Raw genomic sequence first — 20648 nt, forward strand, 5'->3', positions numbered from 1 at the left:
GTGCGCAAGCTGTGCAACCTTTACCCAACAAAAGTGAGCAAACATTCTCCTGTAGTAGCTTTACAGCATGGGAATGAAAAGGCACTGTACCTCCCCCTTGTACCAAAAAAAGGAAAGAAAAAAAAAAATCAGCAGAGACCAACCTGAGGAAGCTTAAGTAAATAACCAATTACCATTCGCAGAGCAGGTTGAACCCCACCAGCTTTGAGAGGAGCGCTAAATATGGGATGTTTTATTGGCAGGATGGCCCCTTGGCCAAGGGGCTTAATGTAACGAAACCCAATTAATGGAGAAGAAAGCCGGGCCGGCGGCAAGTGAAGGAGCGCCACGTGCCGAGGGTAATGAGACGAACAAGCGAAGCTAACCACAGGGACAGCAGCAGAGGAGGCTACGAATAATAAGAAAAGCATACCCCAGAGAGAAGTATACATCTGCGATGCCCTCCCAAATGTCTCCTTGCCCTCTCCTCATTATTCCAATCAAAAAATTCAGGTATTCTCTCTTAGCGCTATTGAGGGTTCCTGTAGTTGAAGACATGCAGTGAGACTGAAGGCAGTAGCCAGTTACTAAAAATAAAGAGGAGGTATATAAAGAGCAACCCAAACTTGCAGCTGAGTGGAGTTTAGTGCAAAAATAGCCACGCTCCATATGTTCAATTTCATGGCTTTAGTGGCCAAGCTTCAGCGTAAATTATCAGGCAAGGAAACTTGTCATGCTGCCCTCTAAATACCGACACTGCACCCACAGACATGACAGCTATAGCTGATGTCAAACACTTTAAGTAACCCCACCTACACACACACACACACACACACACACACACACACACACGCGCACACACACGCGCGCCCGTGCGCACACATGCACCAACGACGTGCGTTAAAATATTTCAAGCTACATGAAGGTTGTGTTAACCACACATTTAATAACTTAAATACACAAACGCTGCACGTGAACACAAAAGAGCTGTTAACAGCCAAGTGTCTCTTTCCTCACCGCGTCAGAATAGGACGAGATGGATTACCCATCATCCCTCAGCTGGCATGAAGAGCGTGCGCTCCGAGCAAACCAATCGCGGCTGGCTCTCGCGCTGACATTCTCAACGAGCAAAGATGATAATTTGTGTGAAATGTGCCTGCCTTACATGAAAAGACTTTATCCGCTTTTTAAAGTGTTCAACTCTTAATTTCTATATGTCGCGGTGCCATTTAAAAAACAAAAACAAAAAAAACCAAAACAGAGTGGAAAAGGAACAGAACATTAGAAACGATCCAGGTGCCATTTTCCTCCTTACACGTTAAGCCACAAAAGGTAGAAGGAGGGAAGTGATGTGACAACAGGGAATCTGTTTTTAAAGAGCTCTGGCTCTAAAAAGGTGCACACAGGAGGTGAAGAGGGTTTGAATAGGGCCATGTAATCTATTCCATGTTGTGAAACTATGTTTTACTAAATAAGTGTTACGGTACCTGTAGTCCAAATTCCTTCCTGTAACTGAAGCAAAATCAGGGTTTTGTTTTATAGGGTTTTAACAGATAAATAAAGAATGAGACTCTTTGTATTGCATTTTTTCTCTGAACAACAACAAGCAATGTGCTAAAACCTTTTCAGACATGACATATGTAACATCAATCATGTTCTTCACAGGTTCATTCAGACGTGACTGCGATGCAAGATATTCCAGAATAGGTATCAAGCCTTGGGTAAGTACATCACGCAGCTTGTAGTCGATGAGGTCAGAGCTGTATTGCTACAACAATGGCAGGCAAATGACGAAAGCGTTCTCTTATTTATGCTGTGTAGAGCAATCTTTTATTTAAAGAAGCTCACAAAGGCACAAAGCCACTACCCACTACTGTGACTTCTGTCATATTTAAAGCGATACATCAGGTGTGTGTAGATCTGATCTGGTCAGATTGCTGTGGTGAAAGAAGAATAAAAAAAGCACACTGAGACATGTCATGCTTGAGATGAGAGGTAAAGATGGCAACTCTGTTTAAGACTATCAGCCCGAATTCCCACAGGGAACAAATTTGAACTATGAAGGCCTCAGTTACACCTCTACCTCTTGGAACCCATTTAATGCAACAAGATAGCATTGGGTGTACTCGATAAAGTATAACGTCCATATTCGCTTGATTACCAACTGGTATGTGTTTTTAACAAATATTGGACAACAATGGAAAAATGAAGCGCAGAGGAACAGCTTATATAGACCATTGTTAGTAGCAGGCATCGACTGTCCAGGGACCACAATCAGCCAATGTGATATATGTCTGATTACGAACTGGCTCTCACCATGTATGCAGAACACACACACAGTGGTATCGGCACAGCTCACTCACAGGCACGTGCCATGCGCAGTCACATGTCGTAAGCGAGTGGATATGGTCATTTGAGAGTTTTTCAGTGTGAGTGAAAAGGACCGTGAAAACGTATGTAACAGCAAACTTAAACATTTAACTCACCCTCACTCATTTAAGATTGACATTTTCAAGAAGCTAACAGAGGGAAAGCGGCTAAAGCTAAAGCTATCCAGAGCTCAGAGCCTCGGTATGAGCAACAGATCAAAGCAAATAAAGGAGAAAAAAAACTGCAGACAGTAAAAAGTAAAAAAAAGAAAAGAAAAAAAGAAACGAAAACAAATGTAACAACAAACCTAAACACTAAACTCACACAGAATATCAACTCAAAGGGTTGATATCCTGTTCAGACTTATTTGGTGATCCTGGAAAACAATTTCAGTAACATTTCTTTTGTTATACAAATCTCTTGCACCTGCTTTTATTTAAGGTAAAATATGATAGGTAAAGGTGAGCATACAGCAACACATTTTCTTTATCTGTAACTCCTTCCTGCAACATAGCACCTTATTTTTAGTTGTTTAAATGAGAAAAGATCCTGCAATTTACTGCAGCTTTGAGTAAAGTTTAATCATTTATTTGACTATAAAGAAGAAAAGTAGATTTTTGTTTGGCTATGCTGTTAATTATAGTTCTTAGAGAGAAAGCTGGTACGCAAGGCGTCACTTAAAAAATAAAAAATAAATATGTATTTGCTGAGAAATTGGAATCAATGCATCTCTAGATAGTAGTAGCAGGCTGTAGATTTTTGAACACATTTACTGATGCAGAGGAAAAACTATATATAAGTCACCACACTCATCCTATAGATAATTTAAGTAGTCATTTGAATTTTTACATAAGATGCTCCTGTGTCAAGCCAAAGCTCTCAGTGTGTTCATATGATGCACTGTGTGGAAGCTGAGCAGAGATCGGCTTCTCCATTCTTCTGTGCCTCTGTGTGTGTGGTGGTGGTGCGGTGTGGTGGTGGTGGGGGGTTGGGCTGCTGCTCTGGCAGAGCCCTGGGCGAACTGCAGGATGTTCACCTTGCGGCGGGGCACAGGGCTCATTATCACAGCGGGACCTGGTCACATCAAAGGACTAAGGAAAGGGCAAACATTCTGCTGAAGTGCCACTGTCAGCAGGCCTGCAAGCGCACTTGCAAACACATACACAAAAAGACAGCCCGCACACACACTCGAGCACACACTAGGCATCTATCCCCTCACAAAGAACATGGCAGCTTTTCTAAAACCATCACTTGCTTCGAAACTCTAGAGATGCGCTACCTTAAAATCCAATCAGCTAGTATAGCAATGGATTTGTGTAATGAATGTGGAGAAAAAAAAGTGTTGATGATGCATCTACCTGATCAGCTGTGCACTTAAAAACCACACATGGTGAACGAAGATCTTGGAGCCCTGTGTTTGAATACAACAAAAATGTTTGGAGTCCTCCCCCCACACCCCTCTGAATCAATCAGCATCCCTCCCTCTGCAACTATTTATAGAAACCCCACTGCTGCATTAACACACTGCATGATTTATCATTAGAAACAGGCTCTGGTCTGCTGAGTAGCTACATTCATGCCAGGCAATGCGTTGGTGCCAACATCCACATTCAACAACAACACTCGAAGGCCCCAAGACATGTACACAAATAAAATCGCAGCACAAGCTAACTCTGTGCGGCTAGTGGGCTAAAACCTTAGCCTCCGTACAATACGACAGTAGGCGAGAAAGGGAGGAGAGAAAACGAGGTGCAGAATGGGAGGAAAAGTGCTGATGAGTTGCCTTATGCAGGAGGCTTCATAGATCCGTTGAACAAGAGCGGATTTGCCTGCTACACCTAGATAGTGTTTCCCCCCCTCAGCTTTCGCCCAGGTATTCTGGGCATGAATGGCTGTCAGTTTGGATTTGGGAGCTCAGCGTTGAGGGGGGAAAATAGAGTCTGGTGGGGGTCTTTGTGTGTATCTACTTGTGGAGACGGGCGCGAGAGACAGTGCTCTTCTCGCTAAGCCCCAGCTAGCAGAGAAGAGCACAGGAAGGAGCGGCGATGCAGGATTTCACATTGCAGACAGGAGGAGGTTAACATTAGCCTTGCGAACTAGCCAAAGAGAGATGGGCGAAGTCAGGCGGTGGCCGGGCGTAGAGGCGCTGCTGTGTTTTTGCTGGGAAGGTTTTCAGTGGCACACACACCAGGAAAAATGTGGATGGGGAGGCGATTTGAATGTGAGCTGCTTCTGCCTGAGCTGAACAGAGTACTGACCTAGTTTTCCTTCTGTATTTCACTCAGACTGATGCACACCCACCCACATGGTGCGTAAGAAAAGAAAGAATAAAAATATTGATGGCTTAGTGAGTAACACTGATGACTTAATGGAACAAAGAAGAAAATTAACAGGAAAAAAGAGGTATGGATTCAGTTTCTAGTAAGAGGGTTCAGTGAGGTTATGTAATCTTTAAAGAGCAGACCACAAGAAACCCTTTTTGCCTCGGGTGCCACGACACCTGTGATCAGGCATCGATTTGAACTTCTGACCCCGCCACCACATCATCATCACTACCTTTTTCACCTTAGTGCACCTTTGCTCTTGAAGACGTGCGCGATCCAACTATTTCCCATCCTGTTTTTCATTATGTCACAACCTGTGCGATCTTGTGGAACAGGGTATAAGGGGTTCGTGCCGCAGAGCTAGGGGGAGCATTCACGGCTGTGGATCCCATTGCAAACCTTTCCTCTCATTCGCATTATGGGCCGTGCAACAATACCAGCAGCCCACTGTTTGGGTGTGATTCCACGTTTTAAGGGATTAACTGGTAAAGACTACCAAAAACTGCCTTTCAGGGTGGAATTAGTCATTAATCAAAACCACACATTTTAGGGTTTTTTTTCCTCCAAGCTGGGTGCACACGCCCCTGCTAAGATCTGAATGGCAAGCACAAAGCTATTCAAATCTGATCCCCTCCGAACAAATGGCTTTTCTCCATCCCCACAGAAGCCGGGAACACTTAAAGAACCTCTCCAAGGATCTGAACGGTCACAAGAAAACTCCACCCCATCAATTAGCTTTGTGGCAGGGTTTAGTGGGCTTTAATACAAACAAAACAATGACCATGTACAACATGGCAATGGACAACGTCTGCTTATCCCTTGATATGCCTAAAGAAATGGTAATAGGGAATTTCTGAGGCACAAAAGGGACTTCTTAGGCTCAGGGCATATGGTTACAGCGACATAGAGCATGCTCGTGCACCTGATGCCTCAAATCTGGATGATTAGTCATATAATGAGCACAACAAGGTTGTAATTCAGCTCTTAGCTGGATTTATTAATACTGGGCTTCTCACATGCTTAATATAATCTCATTTGTCTCATTAGAATGAGCTGCAACTTTGTTTTTATTTGATCAACAAACTATAAAAGATGAATAACTAGCAAGAGTGACTTCATGTTTTCATTTACTTAACAGACAACTTTTGCACTGTAATGGGTTTAAAGAAGAGTCTTTTTATTTGTTTTAGACTGACAAATAAATAAATGAAACTAACCAAAGTGTAGCAAGTGCTAAAAGGTTTCAAACACAGGTAAAAGTGAATTGATGCAATTTAAATAAGCTGTTCTCACTCATCGTTAACAAACAAAGCAATGCAAGGACAAATTTGGATAACTGCTGTTAAACTAACTCAAATAAAAGTCAAATGCCACTTTTCCACTGCACTGTTGCCTCTGCGTGGAAGTGCCACGGCTTACGAAAGGAGTGGAAATGCAGAATTGACGTGCGGGGGTGGGGTGTGCTCTTGTACCCCCACCGAACCCCCCATCCCCATCTTTCATCTTGAGACAGGGGTACAGTGGGGGTGGATTGATTTGATGTTTTGATGCATTGTTTGATGACGGGCAGCTCAAAGTGGAGGATGCCTCTGTGATGTCTGTCCATTGGAGGACATGAAAAGCGTCACCTGGCCCCTGAGCTGAGGGTTATGGCTGATAGTGGATTTAAGGGCTCCCGCCGAGCTGGACGGTGGCTCCGTTCTTGCCACATAATCCACTCAGCGTGACCTTTTATATTTTTAGAGTCAGTACCACTTCCCCGTCAGCCGGCCTGGTTGAAACGATCGCAGCCATTAGGGTCCTGAACAACTACATTGTGTAACTGTACGTGTAATTTATTTAATGCGCGCATCCCATGAGGAAAATAAGAGCTTTCCATCACTGCCGAGCTGCCGATGATCAAAAGAAATACGGAGCACAAGGCGAGCTCATCAGATGAACAAACACATTCTTGCTAGATATCTTTGTGGGTTTCATCATCCTGCATCAAGTGACTGCTGGGGAAAAAAACAAAGCCTTGTTCTCATCCCTGTGACATCAGCGCTTACAGACAGAGTGCAAAGGAGGATTCAAAGCAAGGGCGATCATATATTTCCAATTAACCGCCCCCACCTCCAAAAAAAGTGAATCTGCAATTTTTCCTTCTGCCCTCCACCCAGCATCTAATTAATGGTTTCTAAAACCTCACAGGTTATTAAGGGAAATAGGAACATCTTAATGCAGGTTAGGCAGTACTAGTCGCAAGGTTGGAACTCGGAGCCCGCCCTAGATTTGACTAAACTAGGAGCAAGCATAATTGGTAGAAATCTCCTCGCTGAGCCAAATGAAAAAGCAGAAAGGCGTAAATTGTTACACCGCTGTGTGTTAAGACACTGAAACTGTTGCAGAGATCAGACGAATTGCAGCAGCAGGAAAAGAACAGCATTCATTGCTTCGCTGTTTTCCTCTGTGACTTGGGGCCACTGAGTTTTTCTCCAGCCATAGTAAATTGGGCGCCTGGGGCAGGAGCCTTGGCCGAGCTTGCATTTCGGCAGAGCTCACTGTGGAGGGCATGAGGGATAGAGATATGGCACTGAAGCGGGGGGTGGTGTAGGGCGGGGGAGGACTCCAAAGCATAGCAGAGGTGACATCACGCACATGTTTTAACACAAAAAGGGACCTGGCTCGTTAGCGCACTAACTAGCGAGCTCCATGGCAATCAGCGCTCCTCATTCTCTCCGTTCCCCTGTGTCCACGTCGTCATAAATACGGCTACATCTGCAAGTGTAATCACTCCATTGTGCTCTGATTTTCTGCTCTGCTGGGCAGCAGCATGGCAGCCTGATTTTCAGCACCCACCCCCCCTACTCGGTCCCCTCCTCTCTCCCCTCAAGTGCCCTCGCCTGTTCCTGGCTACTCCTTTGCCGGTGAGGCCGGTGTGTCTCACAGATTACAGAGCTCTGGTCGCTCAGGTAACAAGAGTCACTAATCTGGCTGGGGTTGAATTACACATAATTGCCTCGGCACCGTGATTGATTTCAGCCCTGGAAAGGAAAAGACGACCCCCCCCCCCTACCCCCCCGCATCCCCCATCCCCAGCCAAACACCCCCCACCTCCACCACCTCCCTGCCTGCCTGCCTGCCTCTCTCCAGTGCTCACGAGCGGCAGCCAAGACTCTCCATCTAGTAGGAGGCAGGAGGCTTTGAAGAGATCAAAGCCAAGGCCGGGAGCAGTTGCGCGCCCTGGGAATACGGGAGAGAGGCTTTCTGCTCCTCAGCCCTATTTTCTAGCGTCATGTTGGATTGCAGCTGTATTGCATTTCGCCAGTTTTCTTAATGCTCTTGGTTTTGACTTTGACATCAGTGATCCCCCCTCGGTTTCTTCAAAAACAAGGGGGGAGGAGAGAGGGAAAGAAAAAAATAAGAACCTGAACAAGAGACGGGGGGGGGGGGGGGGGGGGGGGGGGGGCAAAGAGGAAAGAAAGGGGGGTAAAGAGATCTACAGACTGATTTTTATTTTCACAACTCCATAATTGGCTAGTTCAAAGGAGATGGGGGGAGACTGTAGCATTTGTTTTCAATTCCACTGCCGATATGAAAGGAGCGACAAACTTTTATGGGTTTCCCAAAAATTAAAGACAGGCTCTTTTTTTCCCCCCTCCTCTGTTTCACAGTCAAAGAGCAGGGTGTTTTTTATGACCAAGACCACACAAAATGAACTGATAGCAAAGCCCTCCTCTTTGTCCTCCCACAGAAAACTCAATAGTTCACGTGTGTGTGTGTGTGTGTGTGTGTGTGTGTGTGTGTGTGTGTGTGTGTGTGTGTGTCGTCTGACAGCACTTTAGTGTGCGTCAGAAACAGTTAAGACGAAATGAAAGTGGTTTGATGTCTAGCTCGGAAAACACAAAAGGAGGCACGAAGAAAAAGAGCGCAAGCTATATCCATCTATTCATTTAATAGCTCGGCTAATAAAGCCTGGTGGCAAGAAGGCACCCTTTGTACTGTAACTATGTCGGCCCTATACCAACCTCCTACACTGGGGACCATTAATATTTCAGCGCTGTCAGATACACATTGCATGTGTGAGCCTCTTTAGCACTCACACCCACAGCAGAAAGAAATAATGAGCTTCTGAAAAATATGAAACAGCAAAAAAAAAAAAAAAAGGGAGGGGAGAGGAGGGCGAGAGCACGCCCGGGACTGACCAACTTCATACAACAGAGCAGCTATTGATCATAGCTCTGTTTCTTAGCTGGACAAAGTAAGGGCTGTTTGAGCTTCTCTGAAGTCTGGACGCAGCCGGCAGGATTTGTAGCCATGTTTCACTCCTGTGATCCTATTGTTCCCCTTCCTGCAGTTTACTAGTTGGAACACTGTTCGCCTACACCAACTAGACCCTACAAGCTGTCGGGATGAAGTCAATAAAGCTATTCATGTGTGTGTTTTTTAACTCATTTTTTATGGCTATATCAGGCAACAGTGAGGTACTGTGATCAGTTTTTTTAAAGGAACTTCTGCCAAGCTTCAATCAGTGCTTTAAAGACTCAACTTGTGCCGTAGGGTTTTATAAATCGCACTTTTTATGTAACAAACAAGCAGCTCTAAAGTTGGTTTTGGTGACTGATTCGAAAATGTTATTTCATTTCGAGCTCATTCAGGCCGACACTGAGTTCCAAAAACCGTTCCAAGAGACTTCTCCCACTAACCCCTTTTAACTATGCAGTCATAACCAAAAGTGACAACAGTTGCAAAACAACTTGACGAGAAAAAGAAGAAAGAAAGAAAAAACCTCTTGCACACATGCACACACACTGCCCTCTAGTCTACATTTCTGATCCACCCTTACAGGAAATCCACACCCAGACCATTCAAACAGAACTGGGCATGAGGGACAACCTTGGCGAGGCCCTCCATTGACCCCAGGAGATCAGAGGCAGACTGCTAGTGAAGAGTGAAGCCCTCTGAGCAGGTGCTGAGGGCTTGAGCTGCAGTCTGGCTAAGGAAGCCTGGCTGGTTGGCTCCAGGCGGGACTGCCTGATTGGTTAAGCTTCATCCGATTCAGCGGGACGAACGGGAGCGAAGAAAGTGTCATCTTCTATGAGTGCTTTGCTTTGAGCAAGAACACGTGCCCAAAATAAACATAAACAGGGTGTGTCAAGAGCGTGCCTGCATGTGACGCTCACGACCTTGACGCTCCCAGATTGCCTCTCTTGACACAGACGCCTTTTCAGGGTTCTGAAGAGTTAACAATTTCACCTTTGTCATTGGTGGGCTTTTTCCAAATAGAAACAGAACGAAGTCACATGTTTGCTATTATATCTACTGATCGCTCAGCCCACTCTTTTTTTTTCTTCAAATTAAACAGATGCAGTGCTGATCTTTTCTAGACATTAACAAACGGGGGTTAATGTGAGAAGGCAAATGCCCAGCACAGCCACATGGGTCATTGTACGCTTTCGTAACCCGTCAGCTCCCCAGCACTAAATCTGTGTGATGTGTGTGATTGTGCGATTGATTGTGCCAGTGTGAGAGTAGTGCAGGTAAACACTGTGTAGTGGTGATCCTGTACCCTGCCTCCTGCGTGCTAGTCAGGCAGCATAAAACATGTTTATTTTGATTGTCAAGTCCTTAAAAAAAAGCAACCCACAGCTTTATTTGAGAATTTAAACAAACAGAAACAGGAGACTTAACAAATCAACCAGCAGGCTGCTGCGTTACCAAGAAATATAAATCATCCAGAAACTTCAACCTTGATTGTCTTCTTTTTGGTTTTCATCTTGAAAAAAAGAAGGCCATATCTCTTGGTACAACAGACGATTGCGCTGCTGCGCTTCATTTAACATGATGAAAACATAGATAAGGTGATTGCAACCACATGGCATCATTAGCGCCGTGCATATGGAACGAATGTGTCAACCACCATCGCCATATGAGCTGAGAACAGGAAGAAACCTTGGCAATTAAATGGCACAGTTTATAAAAACACTATGACACTACGGAGAAAAAAAAAGCGCTTTTTCTGTGTGAGGTCCCTGCTGTGGTTCTTGATGTGTTCACACATATTTCACTGCGTGATGGATCTGCACAGCAGATGACATCAATGTCAGCGTGGGTCTGATGCATGCGCTGCCAGATTGGTGCTAAAAAGAAATCTGTCTTCTGACAGTTGTTGTGTTTTCTATACTTTCACACTAAATATGCAACCATGCACAGCATCACACTAAAGCCAGTGTACTGAAAATTAGATGAGCTGACAGTGAGATAATCATATGGAGGTCAGCTGCTTAAAAGGCAAAAATGCAACATTGAGCTCTAGTAAATTTCACAAAGCATGACCAGTCTGTTGTGAGACTTAAAGAAAACTACTCAAGGTGCCATAAGCTGCCAACTAGAACATTATTTGTGGACATGGAAGGCTGCTGGTAAATGTAGTGTTCTCTTTAACAGGGATCTTCCACGGTAGTGCTGAGGGCATGAGCTTAGGACACACATGGCACTGAGGGATACCAGAGCGGTCCTACCAAATCCCGTTAGGTAAGCCTGGGTTAGTGATTCCACGCTGCGAGACACTGGCTAGCAGATCCGTCACGTTCCCACTACATCAAAGGAAAGTGCAGCGCTGCACTCCCTTCGCCCCCTCTTTCTCGCCACGAGGATCTTGCAGTTGAGGGTCCAAAGGGAAAAAGGAGTGAACGGCAATAGAGAGGGAGATCTCTAAACCCCCCCCCTTAACCGCAGCAACAAAACCCAGTGATTCTATCCAGTTCTCTCTTCAAACTGATGCCCAAGACTCACGAGACTGCTCTCACAGTTGGAGATCGCAAACACATCTTGAAACTAAAAGGTGGAAAAACCTGGTACTCTACGTCTGCACTATCAACATGTTAAAACTAAGAGCATGCAGCAGCATTTTTATCTTGTCAAGCACGCATTAATACGTTTATTAAAAAGGGAATATGGCAGAATGCCGTGGGCTCACTGGTTCTAGGGATTTGTTTAAACTTAAAAAAGAAAAAAAGAAAAAGAAAAGAGCGTGTAGAACAGGATTTTTTGCAAATGGGAGGGTGTTTATGTGACAACAGCAGCATGCTTTGAGAAATTTTGGGTCATTTAAAAATATGCGCTGCCCATCACATGCACTGCGATCTTTTTTTAGAAGCTGTCGTTTCTAAATCTCAGCTTTGGTTTGTGAGACTAAAGAAGAACAGATTCAATGATAAGCAAGCGCCGAGTGCGTCGTCTTTCACACATCAAACCTGGCGCGATGACATCCGTGCTGCTTTGAAGATCAGACTTTATATTATGATCATTCTGACCAAAACTGCAAAAAAAAAAAATCTTATTTGTCAAGGTACAGATGCAGACACTGAGCAAATGAAGGTCCTTACTGCTCTTGACAGTCCTTCTAGTTTCTACACAGCAAAGGTTTAAAATAGCACAAATACAAATTATTCCAGGCAGAAAAACACTTTTCGCCTTATCAGATGATTCTGTAAGTGCTCAGGAAGACTGTTCACGGGAGGAAAAAAAAAGAATCCTGATGTGGGCAACAGCAAATAAAAATGTGTGTGAGCTTCTGTCTCCTTAAGTCAAGGCTTCTCAGAGTGGAGACATTGGGTAACTAGTGAGTTGGTTATCCCTAGGCAAAAGGATACAAAAAAATATTGTGCTACAAGTTAAACAGTTGTACTGTAAATTAAAAAAATAAATACATTCAGATCAGGGGTATAAAACAAGCATACTGTGTGATTTACTCCCATCCACATCATCCTTGGGTCAGCAGAAACTGATAAGATTGTATCCTCTAGACTTGCGACATGTCACAAGTCAAGCGTTAGAATGATGAGCGTCTTTAAAAAAGACCTCACATGCAGTATATTCCTTTAAAACATGTCCACTTGTTCATATCAAAGAGTGCACTGAGCTTAAAAAGTCAATAAAAAGCTGTAAATCAGCCAAATTTGTCGACAAAAAAGCTTGCCACCACCCCACTAACCTGGTTTTCTGTATGCCTATAATCACAGCCAAGGTAATGAGCAACAGTCCAATATGGACAAATGTGATAATCGCTTTAAAATACACACTTCAAATTAGACAGCAGTTCCCACTAGCATTTACCAGAAACTCCAGTTTCTGTTGCTTTATGATCACCAAGGTGTAGATTACAGTCCTTACACTTTTACGCATTGAACTGTAAACTGTAAATCTTCAAAAGCTGCAAGTTCACTTAACAAATAAATGACTCCTTAAGTTGGCTAGCTTTGTTTTAAACCCACACGTATGAGGAACTGGCATCATCACACATCAAATTCTAAGCTCTTGTGCAGGAGTCAGCTTATCAAGCTGGAAGTCCTAAAATCTGCTGACAATCAGCAACTCCCAACAGCTCCGTCGTGACTGGACGGCATGTGCAGGAATGTCATGGTCAATGGAAATCAATCTAAACTACTGGGATTGGGGGCGGTGATGGGGCTGGGGATGGAAGAGAATGAAAGAGAGAATGTGCCTTTGATCTCAGTGAAAACCGATCCCAGGCCTGCAGATACTGTGGCTGCGGTGGCCAGCAGCAGAGGCAGCAAGCTGACATCAGTGAGAAAGCCAGAGGACTCATGTTCCGTGAGCCCTCCACCAAGCCTTGGCTCTTTTTATTGGATAAGTGAGAGAAACGTATATAAAATGACTACCGTTTTATTGAAGACAGGGAAGGAGGAAAATTGAAAAAAAAAAAGCAGCCATGGTAAATGAAATGAAAGCGTGGCTTTAGAAGTTTTGGCAGCAAGTATACTGCCTAACTGCCTGGCCTAATTCATCTGCAGTGAAGGGTAATTTCCTCTCACACAGTCAGCTGGTCTCCATACAGACTTCTATGAGTTTTTCTTTTAACTTTGTGCTATACAATAAAATAATAGCTAAAATCTACCAGAAAACAAGCCAAAAAATAGAATTTGGAAGGTAACATACCCCGCTTGTGCACTATGCTGCTTGTAAACTGAAAAAAATCCCCCCAATCCACAATGTCATATACTTTCACCTTCTGCAACTTTGGCAGGGAGGAAGCATTGCAATTTTAACATCATTCTATGATAGAGTTGCGTGTGAATGAAGATCCTTTACACACAGCATGTGGCATCTGCCCCCGACAATCACATCTGCTTCCAAAAACTGATTCTTACAACAACACAGAGCTCACATTTCACAACTTTACCCTGATGAAACCGACTCGCACGCACTGCAAAAGCACAACAACCGAGCGATTCCCGTATAGAGACGCCACACCGTAGACAAGACTGAAGCTGGCTGCAGAGACGTGAGCAGAGCAGGGCCAGACCGGACAGCTGCTCGTGCGCCCTGTGTTTTATGTCTGTCTTGAGGAGAAATTTGCAAACGGGACAGACACAGGAAGCCGCCAGTCAGAGACCTGCAGCTGGCCTGAAATTAATACCGTCACAGGGGCGATATCTGCAACACACGCCACCCCTAACATGGTACTATAGCCCCAGAGACATGATGTTGGCTCCCTCAGTTCTGCTGGGCTAATTAAAGGGTTTACTTGAGTCATGTAGGCATGCATCACTTCAGATTTTAACAAGATGAGAAATAGTGTACATCTCACAGAGACCGTTCACAAAGTATGGCTGGCGTTTGGTTTTCAGTGGTCACGTATAGCTGTCAAGAGGGCGGATATCAGCACAACACAACGGCGAGACAAATATCAAACATCACAAACACTGAAAGAGAATATTTTCGTGGTGTTATCCTGATGATGAAATAAGGTTTATGCCTCTAACGAGAAAGCCGAGAAATCTGATTTTTTTTCCTTAAATCCTCTTAATCGACTCTTGGAAGTATTCTGTGCTGAGCTGAATTTTTTAGCAGGAATTATTTTCTCGCAACTAAATGGTTTGAATTTTATTTTAAAGCCACCAATTAGATCACTCTGTAAAATGATTTACCTGCTGATATCCAACTCTGAGTCAATTTTACCCAAAAGCTTAAAGATGGAAATCTCTGTAATAAATCTTTCAATGCTCCATGAGAGACACCACAAAAAACGTCCCACATTGGCAAAGGACCTTTTATTTAGAGCAGCAAATATCTTTTTAGTTGTCTTGATACATCTCCTAAATTTAACACACACGCACACACACACACAAGCGCACACACACACACACAAACACCAAATGCAAGCTATTGGTGTTGAAAGCGAAAACTCAAAAACCACAGATTTCACTTAATCGACAATATGAAGTTCTCAATTTGCAGTGGTTAAAAACAGAAACCAGCAGTCACAGCTACAAAAACATCAATGAGGTTATTTTTAGCTGATACATCATAAAAGGTAAATACTAAAAAAAAAAAAAGGTCCTGAAAACTCTAATCTTGTTGTAAGGTGACACTTTTGGTTAAGTCTTGCACTCCTCTACAAGCGTCTGATACATACATTTGATTTATTTCTGGGATCACTGTGAAAATGTCATGAGTAAAAAAAATAAAAAAACAGCTACAACAACAACAAAATACCATCCTGTCCTGCTGCCTGTTGGCAACCCTTTGACAGTCTGCGGGTAGGTAAAGCAATAGCTCCTTCAGTCTGACCACACTCTTTGTTACATTAGCAGGATACGTGACATTACTGTAACTTAATTTAGGATCAGTTTTGCTTTTTAGTTTCTCTTGTCAGGAGAAATTTTGTCCTGAGCCTGGACTAAATCTGAGCAGGTGTAAAGTTGGCAGTTAAATCTCTGCTGGTGTTTTAAAGTTACCCATCATGTTTGTTTTTACCTTCCTTCCCACTAGCACTAATTAATTAAACAGAAGTTCCAAACTATTACTAACATCTACTATCATTTAACAGTATTAAAAAAACTAAATTAAAAAAAAAGCTTTAACCCATCCAAAAAAACGAATTTCTCTCTAAAAATGCACTGCTTTTGTATTCATTTCATCACTCAGGACTGTCAATTATTTACTTTTCTCATAACTAAATAATTTTTTATATTCTTACGATGTAAAATTTGAAAATTCCTCTTTGTCTCACAGGCAAATGATATGCTGACTAACACACGTCAAGCTTAAGTTTGCATTTCACATCATGAAATAACACAAGTTAAACTGCAATAAAAACTGGAAGAAAAAAAAAGAGCTGGTACTGACCGTTCTGGGCATGGGCGGCGAGAGGGAGCCATTGTTCATGTAGGAATCAGTGTTCATGTTGCTCATCATGATGTAACCTGGGTAGCCCGGGTACGGATGGCCTTTACTGTACATGTCTTGATGCTTTCCTAATAAAAACATTTTTTAAAAAACAAAAAACAAACAAAGTAAACGCGTGTTGGTCGCTGTGTTTTTGCACAGAGAGCACAAACACCAGTAAAAGATTAATTAGCCAGAGATTCAATAGCTTTAATTACAGTCATATCTTCGAAATGGCTGATTTTAATCAACAAACTCGATAAGCAGCAACAACAAAGCCGAGCACAAAGTTGGCTTGGCTGTTTTGATGTAGTAATGATATCGCTGTCGATTGATTTAACCCCTGCCCTATTTTGCCACGGCCTTTTGTTTGTGCCTTTTCTTTCCGCCTCACAGAGGCGGGTCATATTATGCAGCGGAACAATGGAGCCCCTCTGTGCCAATTAGCACCAATTAGAAGAACATACAGACTGTGTCAAAACAGGAGACGCCCCAACTGTTCCTCTATGCCTTTGACCTGAGAGGGGGGGGGAGCTTTGCACAAGAGGCTTCAATACAGCATCACTCGCCACTCGAATGTGCGCGGCGTAATAAGGCCTGGAGGGGCTGGTATACAATGTGACGGCAACATAGATCTTGTTGTGAAGAAAGCCAGTGTTTGATTTGAAGGGGATCCCATTCAGGAGTGAAAGGGGAACAAAGAGGAGGCATACTCCTCTTCAAAGCCCTAATAATGACCTGCAGCAGCGGGGTCAGACTACAATAGCCAGAGAGCAACAAGCCCCAAGAGGACGCAACATGTTGCATGCGACAATGCAACCGGAGAGCTGAGGGATACGACAGGAATATTTGAGGAAACACGACACGAAACAGCCAGACAAAAGTTTTGCTTTTGGGTTGTGCTCAACTGCTGCCATAAGTGCATATTTTTGCTCCTTCTTCTTTTATGTCCATTTGTGCAGGTACCCTCATCTACCAGGGAGGTAACAGGTAGCTGTGTTTATGAAAGTACAGCATGCCCTGACTAGACTTAGGATGAGCAGGAACAGGGGCTCTGATAAGAGAAGTACCAATAGTTTCATCACTTCTGCGTGGTGAAAACGAGGGGCCACTACTTCCACCTTATCTTCTAAAGCAAAAGCAAACCACATTTAAAAAGGAAAAAGGAAAAAAAAAGGACTTTTATTGCAAATAAATGTAGTGCTGATTGTCCTATAACACATGCTGATTTAACAAGCTCCAGATTGTGTCTCTTACCATCTTCCGGATGGTCTCTGTGTTTTTCATGATATGAATCTTGCGGTATTTGGGACTGTCTAGCTGCCTGTAAAAAAAGAAAGAAATAAAATTAAAAGACAGAGAGAGGGAGGGAGAGGGAGGGGGGGAGGGGGGGGGGAAGAGAGGAAGAATCAATTAGAAAGGCATTCAAACACAGTTACACACATGCTGATGTGGTCAGACAGCCACAAACATTGCTGGGACAAACATCGTCCCTTTGCCTGTCACCAAAGGAGAGAAAGCTTATAGACACACACACACACTATCTATAGAAGAGTGATGGAGCAGCCTGCATCAAAGCTTCAGAAGAACCACTTAATTAAGCTTCATGTCTTTAAGGAGCTTACAAATTAGCTTGTTTTCAGTACCATAGGTCCACTCTCATTTTCATCTTCCAGTCTGAGCCTCCTTCTCAATTCAAATAGTGTGTTTGTGTCATAAATGAAATAGCTGTGTGCAAAGGGAAATAAAATCGCTCCATAAAAAAAGAAAAGAAAAGGGAAACAGTACCGACTATTTTCTGCTTATGAAAAAAAAAGAAAAAAATCCTCTGCACTTTGAACACCCATTTCCTTTCTCTTTTCGAATCCGAATTGGGAAGGGGACCTCTTTTTTAGAGTTCAGACCCCTCAGGATGGCTTCAAGCTGAGCGAGGGAACTTCACTGGATTCCTAATTAACATTCAGCCTCTGTCTCGTGTGTCCCTAGGACATTCGGCAGGGAATGCGTACAGTTTCGTTCAGGATGTAGCCATGTAGAATTTTTTTTTTTTAAATCAGAAAAGAAAGAAAGAAAATGGATTAACACCACGGTTAATAGCAAAACAGCCAACTTAAATGATGGGGATGCTGCAGCCTGCATCCTAAGGCTTGATGGATGCAGGGGAAAAGAAGAAATCACTGATGGTTCACGCTCTGTCACTTCTCCCCTGCTTAGAAAAAAAAATGCCATCTTGCAAGTGCGATATATAAAGCACGACTGCAATAATTTTTCATCATTAAAAATTAATCTAGAAGAATTTTTCCACTGAGATTTTCAATCCATTTAACATTCACCACAAATTCAGCACATCCACACATGCAACGATTTCTTCTCATGCACCCATCTGGCCTCTCAGCATCCTTTCAGTTTAATCAAATGGAACAAAGCAAATGCAGAAAAATGTTTATTATACAACCCCCCTCCAATTCCAACCTTAAAAACTGAAAAGAATAATTTATAGGCACAGTTTTAAAAGGGGCAATAAAATTAATAAGCAGAATGAGCCGGAGTGTGTGAAGATCACATCTTGAAAACGAAATAAAAGACTGCATCCTTTCATCCAGGCAGAATTTTAAAAATTGTGAATATTAAGGAAATTCACAATATTGCTGGCAAACAGGTTTTAAGCCATGTGTGCTAAATGGATTCATGTGCTGGTGTTTAAGCTGCTGTGGGTGTACCACTGCCAGCACAGCCACCGAGCCCTGCTTGTCACAGGCAGCTTCGCAAGGCCCTAGTTCTCACATCTCATACAATATCTTTTGCATTTAGCTCAATCTGCAATTTCATTCATTTAAAGAAAAACATAACAGTAACAGAACATTACAATTTAGGCCTGCATTTGTTACAGTTAATAGACTGCTGAGTGTTTGCCTGTGACATCTTTGTTTTTTTCTAGTTTAAGGAATCAGAGCCATATCAGTGGCACAGCTCAAGTTACATTTTCAATTAAAAGGAAAATAAAATGGAAATTGTGAATTAATAATGATAATAAACAATAAAGCTCTAATAATGATTTGTCTATAAAACTAAGCAAAGGGAGAGGAGGCGTTTTTGCTCACAAGACATTCAGGTAAACTAAAGCTGAGTAAAAAACTAGATTATTAATTAGAGGGGATCAACTTTTGTTTTAAAGGCTCCTGCGGGCTTTTTAGTTGTATTTTTATTAACCTTCCCTCTATGCTGGGGAGCTCTCAGAGGATGCCCACCACCACATCAGTGAACCCACAGCAGTTACTCACGTCGTGGCTGTTGGGGCTGCTTTCCGACTCGTTGACCAGAGATGACTTGATGTCTGCCAGGTCCCCTTCCTCTTCCGAGTGGCTCAGCTCGGCGAAGATCTGCTCCTTCTGCGGGTCCCCCTCGTCTTTGAACGGGATCATTTCATCTGTGGCGCAAAGCTCCGGGTCTCCGCCGCCTGATAACTGGGGCATTTTTTCACAAAGTGTTTCGCTTCCCCGAGAAAACCGAAGACAACAACGCGTGCCACCACTGCCCCGAAACTACACAGAAATAGAGAGGGGGAAAGATGAAAAAGGAAAAATAAAAAAAACTCCCACCGAAACGGAGTGGGGACCGTTGCCTTCCCCCCCTCCACCTCCTCCCCTGTGTCACACCGGAGAGTCACCCGGAGAGGAAGCGGCGTGCGAGCACACTGCCGGTGTGTTTTTACTGAAGCAACAGGAGGCGCGAGGCTGCTGCCGGCGTCCTTTTGTTGTTGTTTTTTCACTTCTTTTCTGTTCTTTTTCCGTCGCGAGAGTTTAACTAAGCTTGAAACTCACACACTAAAAAAAAGTGAGATGCAAAGCGGTCGGAATGAGAAGTCCTGTGCACGCCTCAATGTCATGAGGAAAACATAAAAAGGGGGAACAAACCACGAGTTAAAATCTCATCACCATCTTTTTTTCTCCCCTCTCGCTTTCTTTCTTTTTTTCTGTTTGAAGTCAGCACGCGACGACCGCCGCGTTCCCGTAAAAACGACTCAACGTGAAAAAGTACATTTAGAAAAGTGAGAGAAGATATTTCCTCGGTGGTCCCGGAGACGAAGCTGCGAGCGTCCTTCAGTGTGCGTGCGGAGAGGTTGGAGGGAGGGGGGAAGTAAGACGAGGAAAAGGGAAAAGAAATTAAGTGATGGATGTGTAAATGGAAGAAAACGCAGTTGTTGTTGGGGTTTTTTAAAACAAGCAAATACTTGGGCGACAAGCAACGCAGCGAGACGCCGTGATGCTTAAAAATACATCCTCGAAGCTGCTCGTCGGAGGAGGGATAAAAGCAAAAAGAAGAAGAAAATCACAGAAAACAATCAAAAAAAGAAGGCAAGAGTGGAAAAACGCGTGGACCCGACTTCCCACTGCTCCCGCACCGCTTCCACAGCGTAATGTAACCAGTGTGTGTATGTGTGTGTTGGTAATGTAGCCGTGCTCCCTCCTCCTCCTCCTTTTTCTCTCTCTTCAGTCACTGGGAGGAAAGAGAGATGAAAGGGAAGCCGAGGCTCTGATTGACACCGCACCGATTGACACTCCTCCTGAGAGAGAGATTTATACACAGCTCACAACAAATGGGCAGACAGGAGGGGAGGAAAAGGAGAATGAGCGGAGAGGCTGGAACTTGCTGTGGATGTGATGGGTTAAAATAATGAGGAGACATAAAAAATGATAATTGAAATACAGAGGGAAAAATATTGGACAAGCTTAAGCCCGTTTTGTTGGTGCTGCGTGTGATTTAATCAATCTGCAAGAAGTGGCAATGGCCTGTTTTGGAAAC

The 20648-nt window shown here is 43.5% G+C and overlaps 1 protein-coding gene across 6 annotated transcripts in view; it reads right to left on the reverse strand.

Annotated features, from left to right (window-relative positions):
- Positions 1–20389, reverse strand: part of lef1 (lymphoid enhancer-binding factor 1) — a 42905-nt gene extending 22516 nt beyond the window's left edge. For all 6 annotated transcript variants that reach the window (XM_026171232.2, XM_026171231.2, XM_026171230.2 and 3 more), the window contains exons 1-3: positions 19127–20389; positions 17103–17169; positions 15807–15934 (exon numbers count right to left, since the gene is read on the reverse strand). In XM_026171232.2, the coding sequence (XP_026027017.1) occupies positions 15807–15934; positions 17103–17169; positions 19127–19318 (387 nt within the window). In that variant the 5' untranslated portion in view covers positions 19319–20389. The remainder of the gene's footprint in view (positions 1–15806; positions 15935–17102; positions 17170–19126) is intronic.
- Between the last annotated feature and the right edge of the window lie 259 nt (positions 20390–20648).

This window comes from Astatotilapia calliptera, chromosome 6 (genome assembly GCF_964374335.1).
Source record: "Astatotilapia calliptera chromosome 6, fAstCal68.1, whole genome shotgun sequence".
NCBI classification, from domain to species: Eukaryota; Metazoa; Chordata; class Actinopteri; order Cichliformes; family Cichlidae; genus Astatotilapia; species Astatotilapia calliptera.